General features: G+C 45.3%; 1 protein-coding gene across 1 annotated transcript; it reads left to right on the top strand.

Moving 5' to 3' along the window:
- Positions 1–493: 493 nt before the first annotated feature.
- On the top strand, positions 494–2891 carry Lratd1 (LRAT domain containing 1). The gene is made up of 2 exons (XM_038320566.1): positions 494–696; positions 1717–2891. The coding sequence occupies exon 2, from the start codon at positions 1753–1755 to the stop codon at positions 2629–2631; it is 879 nt and encodes a 292-aa protein (XP_038176494.1). The 5' UTR covers positions 494–696; positions 1717–1752; the 3' UTR covers positions 2632–2891.
- Positions 2892–11874: the final 8983 nt, after the last annotated feature.

The following is an 11874-nucleotide window of genomic DNA, read 5'->3' as shown; positions in this document are numbered from 1 at the left end:
CCCATCAAAGCCCCGAGTGCTAGCCTCAAAGACGCGGTTTCCAGGTTCCCAGCCACTCGCAGTGCCTGAACCACGCAGTGTGGATTTTTTTTTCTCCTCCACCCCCAAACTCAGCTTTCCTTCTGGAATCTGTCCCTTTGGAATACAGAACACGAACGCGGGCGGACTGTGTTCTCAGTTGCCAGGGACTCGGTTGCAAAGGAGCAGCTGGGTGCACAAACCACGCCCCTGGTGCGCTCCCCCACGGTGCTCACACCTACGCTCCCAAGGCAGTGAGATTGGGGAACGCGGGGGGGGGGGGGGGGGGGCTGGGAAGGGTGGAGCATAAAGGAAACCCGCCCCTGATCCCACCCTCAGCAGAGATTGGCAGGGCTCGGACACTCGCCCCGGCCAATGGGAGCGTTCCGGGGCGGGCCTGGAAAACGGCTGTTCAGGCGATTTAAGAGTCGTCGGCGCGGCAGTGGAAAGCCGAGAGGAGCCAGGACTTGCCAGGTGGAGCAGACGCCCAAGCCAGCGTAGACACGGAGCGCACCCGCACCGCTCTGGGCACCTCACCGCACTGCTTGCCTCCGGGTAGATCTGAACCGCAGTCCCACGCGCCGCCAGGACCCACTCGCCACTGCCACCTCCGCAGCACCCATGGGGACCTGGAGACTTTAAAAGGAGTTTGGGGTTTCGGGAGCAGGGAAATCACGGGTACGGATAAGCCGCTTTCTTTGCCTTAAAAAATGGTTTTTCTTCGTCCGATTGTGTGGATCGTGTGCTGGGGTAGGAAAGAGAGGGGCTCTTTGGGTTGAAAGCAGACCTCTTTTACACACACACACACACACACACACACACACACACCGCACTAATACTCACCACCGGTTTCGCCTTGCTTCCCCTGTCTCTTTGTTAGGTTATTTTAGACAGAGCTGCCTCGCCCTGGCGCAGTCCGATTGACTCTGCTAGCGAGAAGGCAAGCAAGGAGAGGGCAGAGTGTACCTGCCTGCGTGGGCAGGTGTGCCCGGTGCTTGAGTGTCCGTGCATTGGCAAGTGTGCAGGCGTACGTCCGGAATTGTGTAGGAATGGGGGGGGGGGGCTGACAATGTGTGGTCGCCAAGATGTGTCATTGTGGGTGTATGACATTAACACTGTGGGTGTATTACCAGGCTGTCAGTGTCTGGACTCCAAGTGTGCAAAATGTTGCTGATGTCAAATGAATGCATTTAGCGAGTCTGTCATTGTGCAAGCCGCTGTCAGGGATGGGGTGTGACCCAGCGCAAAACGGGCAGGTGGGCTGCCCAGGATGGCAACCACGATGTGAGCTCTGCTTGCTCTAGCTTTGGGTCTTCGGGCTTCACTTGACACCCACCTTTCCGTCTGGGTTTCCATCTTCCACCCTGCCAGAATCTGCGCTCTCTTCGCCCACTTGAACCCCGCATGCTCTCTAACCCGCCTGTGATTTCTCCTGTGGAAGTTACAGGGAAGGGTTCCCGGGCAGAGTCGGAGGCTGGTTGAGAGAGGTATGGTGTCTGCTCTGGCCCTCCAGACTGGCGGCTTCTTCTGTGTCCCCTTTCCTACCCAGAGAGGACCTGCAAAGTTGACAGGCGCAGGCGACTTTGGTGCCGGTGCTTAGCCAAGCTGCAGGCCCCTGGGAAAGTGAACATCCTGGGAAGGGGACACCAGGAGGGTCATCCCGGACTCTGATGGTGTCTGTCCTCTCTCCCTTGCTAGATCTCCGTTCCTGGCCCTGGCCTCGCCGCGTCATTGATGGGCAACCAACTGGACCGCATCACCCACCTCAACTACAGCGAGTTGCCCACTGGGGACCCATCTGGGATTGAGAAGGACGAGCTGCGGGTCGGGGTTGCCTACTTCTTCTCGGATGAGGAGGAGGACCTGGACGAACGCGGGCAGCCGGACAAGTTTGGTGTGAAGGGCCCCCCAGGTTGCAGCCCCTGCCCAGAGAGCCCCAGCCGCCACCACCACCACCTGCTGCACCAACTCGTCCTCAACGAGACTCAGTTTTCAGCCTTCCGGGGCCAGGAATGCATCTTTTCCAAAGTAACCGGCGGCCCTCAGGGCGCCGACTTGAGTGTCTACGCGGTCACCGCACTGCCCGCGATCTGCGAGCCCGGCGACCTACTGGAGCTACTGTGGTTACAGCCCGCGAACGAGCAGCCGGCTCCAGCCCCGCACTGGGCCGTCTACGTGGGCGGAGGGCAGATCATACACCTGCACCAAGGCGAGATCCGCCAGGACAGCCTGTACCAGGCGGGCGCGGCCAACGTGGGCCGGGTGGTGAATAGCTGGTACCGCTACCGCCCGCTGGTGGCCGAGCTGGTGGTGCAGAACGCCTGCGGCCACCTGGGCCTCAAGAGCGAGGAGATCTGCTGGACGAACTCCGAGAGCTTCGCCGCCTGGTGCCGCTTTGGAAAGCGCGAGTTCAAGGCTGGCGGGGAGGTCCCAGCAGGCACGCCACCTCCGCAGCAGCAGTATTATCTCAAGGTGCATCTGGAGGAGAACAAAGTCCACACGGCCCGCTTTCACAGCCTGGAGGATCTCATCCGCGAGAAGCGCCGCATAGACGCCAGTGGCCGCCTGCGAGTGCTGCAGGAGCTTGAGGACTTCGTGGACGACAAGGAGTAGCCCCAAGTAGCAGCCTTCCGCGCTTTTTCTCACGTCCAGAGCTCCTTTCCTGTCCCCGCAGTTCTGCAATCCACGCCCCCTAGCTCGCCCGTCCAGGGCCAGCGGCTGGAAGCTTCAGGAACTCACACCGGCACTGGGCGGGCGCAGCTACGCTCCCCTAAGACAGCCCTTGGTGTTGATGACCATGCCGGGGTGGGGGTGACCCAGCCTTCGCCTTTCCCCTGGGTTGTGACGGGGGAAACGGGGAGTGGGCAATGTGGAGCAAGGACACTACCCTTCCCGCGAGCCAATGGTCAGTGAGCTTTCACCAGACAGGGCAAATACCCTTTAGTCACAGGGGATCGTCACCCCACCCCCCGAGATGCGCACATACAGACCAGTTGGAGGTGAGAATTGTTCTTTGGGGGGCACAATTGAACTCCCGAGAAGATGTGTCTCCGGATCTCAGAAACTGAGCCTGTTCCGTGTACTTGGGAGAATTTCGGGGACTCAGGTTACCCCGAGGCTGCCAGGAACTGTTTTGCAGCTCTCCAGCCCAAGGTCTCCTGACAAAGCATTCCAGACTCTGGGCTGAGCTAGATAGGTTTGGCTTCCCTGTTTGCACAGCTGCAAGCAGATGCCAGCTCCCGGACTGACCGACCCTTGACAGAAGGGAAGCCTTCTGGGTCCTTGAAGGAAAATGGCTCAGCACCTCTTAGAGGGAGGAGGGCCTGCCCGCTCCGGAAAAGGAGCTAATTCACCTGGTGTGTGGTCTCTCGAATGTAGGAAGGAGGAGGCTTTTTGCTCGGAACCCCTTGATCTCCTCCCTCCTTGCTCTGAGTTTCAGAGAATCTGGTTTTCCAAGGGACTGGAGGAGAAGAAGGCAGGGAGAATCTACAACATTCCAGAAACCAGCATTAGGACAGCCTAGCCAGTGTCTTTAGTTTGGCTTTTTCTAACTAGAAGATCTTAGAAGGCAGGGGGGAGGTGGAGGTTGTTTTTAAAACCGAAACAGCTGTTTTCCAACGTTGTCAACAAAGCCTACAGTGTCGATGCTTCTCTTGATCATAGTTAGCAACCTGCTAATGAAATTTCAAATTGAAATTTTTATTTTCATGGCTTTAATCCATGATAGCTTAAATACTGGGGGCCATGAGGAGTGGAATTAAGCTAAGAGTTTAGCTAACATTGCCTTTCACTCTGTCTTTTCTCAACTCTTATGAGAATTCTGTTTGGGGATATTATATTTACTTTTTCCCCCCCGGCTTTATGAAGTTGCCCTGTGATGGTGGAGCTGTTCATTATTGTGTATATTGTACTGAATTTTTGTCAGTTCAAGGGTCTGCTGCTTTGGTGATTGCTAGCAAGTTCCATGAGGGTTCTTTTCTTCATGTTGTATATCATCATCATCATCATCATCATGAACTTCATCACTTCATCTTGGCACCTCACCTCTTGGTCCCCTTCAAAAGGAATCAAGAGTTGGTGGGCTTCGGGGCCCGCTTCTGTAGCCTGTCCTGCTGTTCATTCCTGAGAAGAGGGAGGCGTTCTTAGAACCAGGACAGAAGGTGTGTCTTTCCAAACACGGTTACGTGAAGCTCCTTCCTTTGGGCAGGAGTTGTGGATTTTCTCCAAGGGATACAGCCACAGCCTAACTGGTCGTTACTTGATTCCGTGTGCTAGGCACACCTGAGAACATATGCAGTCTCCTGAGGGAGTTTGTCAAATCATGGTGTTTAGCTAATGGTTGTGAGCAATTGCATAGTGACAGATCTGTCTCAGTTGAACAGCAAATACTATGTCCAAAGCCAGTTCCTTGGCGTTTGAAAACAATGCAATAAAAACTAGTGGAAGTTAGCCTACAGGGAAATGCCTTTCTCATGCTAAAGGGTTTGTTTTTGTTTTGTGGGGATTTTTTGTTGTTTTCTTTTGTTTCATTTTCTTTTCATGTTGGATTCATCCTCTGATCTTGAGTCAAAAGGTCAAATCAATGAAATATGAACTAAAGTATTTTTCTGAAGCCAACGGAGTGATTTATTTTTTAAAACTGTGTATGCTTTTCCTTTTAGCACATCCAACAGCAAAACTTCGTAACAAGTAAACTTAACCTTTGCATGTATGGAGAACTGGAAGTCATTTCTTTCTCTAACTTAGTCTTTTGGCAAATGACAGATCGGTGCCCATAAACCGAAATTCTTTATTGTGTCTCCACACGCCATATCCTTTCCTGTGTCCTCCTACTGTATCTTGGCTCCTGCTGAATTAAACACCATCCTAAGCACTGGTTCCCTTGGGACTCCTTCTTGACATTGTGTCTTCCACCTGTCAGTGAGTGGGCAAAAGAAGCGCACTGGTCTCTATCAGATCCCAAACTGAATTACTCCTTTTTTGAAACGTATTTGCCATGCCAACAGGGGACTCGTTCATCAGCTTAATATGTGCTGCAATTTGATGACAATGAAAACGAAAGCAAGACAGAGAAATACCAGTTATGGTTAGGCTGGTCCACCAAGGACTTAGTGGATGATAATAGTTTTTCAAATTTACAGTAAGAAAACACTGATCAAAAATTTTAAAGGGGGTTCTACAATTTCTCATGCTCCTATGGAAGTGATTGCTATCTCTTGGTCATTGTTAGCACAAACCTTGCCAGAGTACATTTTAGAGAGGATCTTGTCTAATTGCTTGATCAGGAAAAGGGGTTTCTAATTTATTTATTTATTTCTGGTTTTTGGTTTTTCAAGACAGGGTTTCTCTGTAGCTTTGGAGCCTGTCCTGGAGCTCTCTCTATAGACCAGGCAGCCTCGAACTCACAGAGATCTGCCTGTTTCTGCCACTCAAGTGCTAGGATTAAAGGCGTGCGCCACCACTGCCCAGCTAAGGGGTTTCTATTTTAAAGCGTTATTGAGTCTGCTGCTGCTAGATCCGCAAAAGTTGAAGATCCTTTTGTAGCTGTCACTTGAGTTTTATTATGGGCAAATACTGTTTTCTCTGGAATGTACTGGTTGCAGGAATCAAGCCATGAGTCTCCTACCATTTGCAAAAGGACAATAACGTAGATTTATTTTTGTTGTCCCGTGATGCGGAAGGGGTGAAGCTGTGTTCTGTCCAACCCTCACCAAAGCAGAGGCCACCTCTATCTTTTCTCCCCTGCTAAGGGGCATATCTCCACAGCAAACTACTATCAGAAAACAGAAATCTAAAATGCAGATGTTTCTCAGAGAGCTTTACTGCATTAAAAAGCAAGCACACAACAACAGATGGGAAAGGTACATTGGGCATACTTTTGAAAAATAAAGCTCTCGAATGCCATTACTCTCAAAGTACACTCTTTGTTTGAAAAAGAAATCCTGTAGAAGTTGTATGTGCTAAATTAAAAAGAAGAAAAAAATCAGCTGTACCAATGAGCTAAACTGGTAGGTATAAAATGTCCTTCAGTATTTAACATTTAAGTGACCTTTATGAACGCATGTTAGTAAAAGAATTATATATGCTAATCTGCATTTAGAAAATATAACAGTTTGCCAGACACAGAAGCAAGTATTAAGTTCACTGATGTTACATGATGTTTTAAGTTCATCTTTCCTCTTCAGTATCATGTTTCTTTGATGAACATTTTTGAATGAATAATGGCATTTTTCAGAAATGTATTTATTGATATTTACAAAATAACGAATTTCCTGAGACCTCGGTTTATTTATCCTCATGCTCTCCCGATATCCTCTAATGACTGTTTCTCTTCTGCTTCCAGCATCTCTAAGAATTAAAAGGGTCAAGTCGCCTAACACAGAGAGTAAAGTAAAAATGAAGGAAAATCAATAGTACATAACACAGCAATAGAAGGCCCCTAATTTTCTCTTCTCCATATGCCTGTTTTTAAAGCTCCTTGCTGTTTTTTTTTTTTTTTTTTTTTTTTTTTTTTGCCATTGGTGCTGAACTGGAATTTGGGCCCTATGTATGATGGATCTGTGGCCCATCATGCCTTTTCTTACAACAAATGAAGATACTGGCTTTACTGGCTTGTGTTTTCTTTTGGAGAGATGATTTGCCACATGCAGGAATGACTACCGATGAAAAATGTGGACTTCCCTGCTCCTTGAAATGTTAAGAGCTTCTGTTGGAGAATATGTCCCCTAAGACCCTGTCAGTTCATTTTCTTTAATAGTTAAAGTTTTAACTATTAGAGGAATACACATATGTGCCTGTTCATAATGATATTCATGTACATTTCCATATATAAATATTTTGTCACACACACACACACACACACACACACAGGGTGAATGGAGAGACACACGCAAGCCCATAGATTTTTTTCTTTAAATACCAGTATGAAAAGTAGCATAAAATTTATAAAAACAGAAGGCAGAATGTCCAGGGGTTAAGTGTTAACATATTTCATGCTTACTTGAGCAGCAAAGAGCTATGGCTAAACCAAGCACAAACAAACAACAAACTTAAACAGTTAGCTTTTAGTTGCCCCCCCCCAGCCTCACACACACACACACACACACACACACACACACACACACTGCCACCCACTGCTAATTATCATTTTAATTTTGGCTTGTTTGCTGAGACAGGGTCTCACTATGTAACCCTGGCTGGCCAGGAACTTTCATTGTAGATCAGGCTGTTGGCTTCAACCTCAGAATGGTCCTCTTGCCTACACCTCTTGAAGGTTAGAATTATGAACAGCACTGCTATATCCAGCTTAGTTTCACCTTTTGGAGTAGAAAAACATAATCAAAAGCAAGATTCAAAGGAAAGCTGAAAAGATCAGGAGGTAATTGATAAAAGAATAAGGATGGTGGAAACAGTGGAGGTTGTAAAATGTGATGAATTAATAAGCTTTACAATGGGGAATAACTGTTCTCCATTCTAACTGAAGACAACAGAGGAAACCTAAGACCCTATTTTTCTACCTTTCAATAATGTATGAGGGTCTCTCGCTGCATGATTCAAAGTTTACCTTGGAGGCTGTATGTTACCTGATTGGATGCCACAATGTAAGTATTTCAAGTGTTTGAATATGTTGGGGGTGGAAAATGGTCTCTTCTACCCTTGTTAGGAGGGCGAGTTAAGATCCACGCTTTGGGTGCAGCACATCCATGGGAGCAGGCTGCCAGCTGCAGGCTTTCACCAGTTTCTCTGCTGTGGTGGATGACGGCAGCTGGCAAACAGTAGGCACAACAGGTGTCTTGATTTGATGAATTTCAGTAACTCTTGATCACTCAGAAATTCAAAGAGCATACCATTCGCCTTAGGTATAGAGGTGACATAAGCTTCCATTGCTAAAATTGACATGGACGCCTCTCAGAGCTCACAGAACTCCTCCACAGGAGGCTTGGGCCCGAGGGCTTCATATTCAAGGGTGTCTGGATTATTCAGTTTTGCCTCTAGAAAAATCTAGGGATTCAAAAAATGTAAAAGCTCATCTCTTGTCTTTTGGTCAGAAAGATGAAAGCAAACTATTAATTCTGACTCTGACTTCTCCCACATTTGTCTCTCTCTCACCTCAAAGAGAGATTTTTCTTGCACACAATCACAAGATTATTCATTCAGAGGAAGTTATTATTGCAGCTCTTGGTACAGTCATAAGAAATAAAAAAAATGTTCTTCATTTGTAGACAAAGACAGAATGCAGACTTACCTTGCTAGGATAATTAGATTTGATGCCATTTGGTCAGGGTTTTTTGCTTTTGTTTTTAATTAAACATTACTCATTAGTAGACACTAAAATAATTGCTGTGCTTATTGGCTTTTATAATCCATTTATTTTTGTATGTTAACGTAAGTTTCAAACTTAGTTTTATCTGAACAGTAGGTATTTATGAAATACTAGGTATGAATAGAGCCAATATCTTAATTTCCAGTTCAAAATAAATGCTCCGAAAGTCAATGTAAGCCAGGCACACATGTATCGTCCAAACCTCTGGATTCTGAGTTAGGAAAAGTGTAAACTTGAGCCAGCCTGAGACACACTTTGAAAGTCCATCAAAACAACAATCCAAGGTTCAAACAACAATAGTGACATCATATTTGGCTCCTTCTCTCTCTCTCTCTCTCTCTCTCTCTCTCTCTCTCTCTCTCTCTCTCTCTCTTTCTTCTTTCTTTTTCTCTCTTGATTTATTATTTTTATTGCTTCCAGCAGCAATTGTCTGTGACATCAATTCAGATATTAATATTCTGTACATGTCCCAGAGGGAAACATGAGAGTATTTCATTGTAAGTATACCGATGTTTGTATCAACAAATAAGTTATTATCAGTTCAGATAATTCTCTGCCTCCAATAGTTCTATGCATGCCAGCTTTTCACCAAGTATGAAGCCCACTGTCTTCAGATTTCAGATGCTCCTAAACAGTGCACACATCTGTGAGAGTCACTGAGGATAATTTTAACAGGCTGCAGTTCCCAACTGCACACTCTGTCTTTTGTTTCTGACTGGTAGCATGTCTCTGGGGTTGCGGGATCTGAGCCCAAAAGAAGCATGGCTCAGGATAGTACTGCAGGATACAGCTCACAGAACTATAATGTGCTTCCATTAGATCTAAATCCCAGATAAATGGCAAATAGTTGTTAGAGAATATACGCATTATATCTATGATATAGCTAACAGTAGAAGCTATGCTCAGTGAAACTAGATGGTAAATGACCACACCATGCCTGGTCATATTCAGGAGGAAGTGTACCATCTCTAAGGAGTCACTTTAGTGTAGACCCTGAGGTTCAGAGTTGTCAAACTAAGGGCAGACGTTCTACCCACATCTCTAGGGCTTTCACACCTATTATGTGTCTTTTGGGCCCAAACTGTGTTCATATGCAGGAATAGTCAGAGATTTCAGAGTCCTAGAAAGACTAGTTTACAGGACCCATAACTACTGAGAGGTTGGATGTGTCTCTGTGAAAGAGGATTGGCAAAAGGCTTTCAAGCATCCCCACCTACCCTCCTATTTGATTTTGCTTTACAGGATATGCCATTGAGGTGTTTTTTTTTTTTTTTTTTTTTTTTTTTTTTTTGGTTTCTGTGTAAACATTTCCTGAATACAACAAGAAATACCCTACACCAGTTGTTTTAATTACATGTGTTATTTACTCAAGTTGGGTCCCCACCTGATACCCTGTTGTTCCCATGGCTTCCTCACTTGTCTCTCCCCCATGGTTCTGTGTGAACACCTGTGGCCATGGTGATATTTCCAAACACAGTTTCGTTGCTCACAAGATTCATCACCACAGAGGTTAGTAGGTCAATCGCGATCCTATACAGTGTGAACCTGTCCCTTTCCACCTGCATTGTCCCACAGCTGTAAGGTTCAAGCCACCTACATTTTGTGGAACATGCAGTTTTAATGCAGGCTTCCATGACATTCTATCCTGTCCATTTTACCAGTTCTCCCATCTCAGTTCTAGAGCAAAGCAACAAACCCATATTTATTTACCTTTCCTGACCAAGATCCACCCAAATCCATAGAGCAATTTTGGTCATTTTCTTCTGGAAATTTCCATTGTACTTTGCCTAGAACACCTACACACTCTTTCCTCTGTGATAAATGTCAGTTGGGTCTCTCCTCTCATGCCTGTTTGGTCTGCAGGGGACAAGGAGACCCTGTACTTGCTCGTGTTGTGTAGCTGCAAAGCCTATCACTATCTAATTGAATGGATGGGATAACCTGAGAAGGGCAGAGATAGTTTTCCATGGTAAAAAATTACCAAAATTTGAACATGTATTTCTGTGGGACTCTCTACACATCACTCAGTGAGAAACTAGTTTCTATTCAGGAAACTAGCTCAAGTCATGAAAGCTTCCTATTACACTATATTGCAATTTTTGCTCTATATTACAATATATTGCACTATATTCCAAAATGGTTAAGAGTTTAGCTATATATAGTATAAAAGTTTTCTCTGTCTTCAGCATAGTGATATATACATTTCTTCATGAATGACCTTCATGATTTTCATGCCTATAAGAATACACGCTTGGTAACTTAAATTCTGCCTAGGTTACACAACTTGGCTGCAAATTTTATAGGCAACCAAGGACTGAATTTCAAAATATAGACATGAAACAAGAAATTTTAAATGTGATTTAATGGGCTCAAGACTCTGTCCCAAGATGTTCAGTCAGTATAGAAAAGTCTACTGAAAACCAAAGACCTCTTTGCTTCTAGCAAAGGTAAATCTTTTCCAATCTTACCCCTAAGCAACTATGCCTACATCATGCGTGAAAAAGGATAAGTCTACTTGCTTGACATCCCTATGTTGGTGGCAGGGTGTGAAGAAAATCAGCCTCCTTTGATTGATGTCATTTGGACCTCCAGGCTGGTTGAGCAGCTAGAAGAATTTAAAATGAAGTTGAGCACTAAAAAATGTAGCTAAATTAATGTCTTATGAAATATATATGCTTCTACATTTAATATTTTTATCCAGAATTCTTAGGAAGAGAGCCCTGAAGTTTTCCAAGAAGTTATTATTCTCTTCGAACCCCTAGGTGTTTAATAGAATTTAATATGGTTTGGGTCAGGCTGTGGTTGTCAGCACCTAAGGAAAAACCATTTCAACTTGGTATTTTAAACTATATATCCTGTTGTGTGCGAGGTGGGGGCTACCTAAGCTCAAGAATGACATTTTAAAATGAACTACAAATACTAATTTTAGAATTGAAATCTAAAGAGTCCGGGATACTGGTGAGGCATAACTTTCTCCCAAAGACCAATTTCCAATGAATTCCAAAGTAGACAGAGGAGATTTTTCATTAAGCATCTCCACTGTTCTCATTTCAGAATTCAGAATTTGGCCTTATCTGGGCATGATCTTATGAGACAGGGTTGACAAAAGAGAATAAAAAAGAACAGGCTATGGGCAAGTTCCTCCATTCTCTATGGACTAAAATAAATAAAAATAAAGAGCCATCCAAGTGGAGCCTTAAAGGGTTTTCTATAACTTAATGCAGAATAAATGGCTCCTACACAGCACTAAAAATTATATTCTATTTGGTCCCACTCAACCTCCCTACAACCCTTTCAATTTCTCTGACCTCCAGAGTGTCATCCTGACCTATAACTACTTAAAGCCATATGCAGTAGACCTTACCTGACTCCCAAAACTTATCACTGTGTCTGGTTCATTTCTGGAGAAACTCCTTCTCCCCTACCTTGCCCTATTTCAGAGCCACCTCTGTTCCACGTCTTGGTAAGATCCTGATTTCTCCTCAGGGCTCTTCTATAGAGCTCTTCTTCTTGTCACTCCACTTCAATGGCAA

Source organism: Arvicola amphibius, chromosome 2 (assembly GCF_903992535.2).
Source record: "Arvicola amphibius chromosome 2, mArvAmp1.2, whole genome shotgun sequence".
Lineage (NCBI taxonomy): Eukaryota > Metazoa > Chordata > Mammalia > Rodentia > Cricetidae > Arvicola > Arvicola amphibius.
Note: the sequence above shows the minus strand (reverse complement) of the source record. Positions and strands in the feature narration are given on the sequence as shown.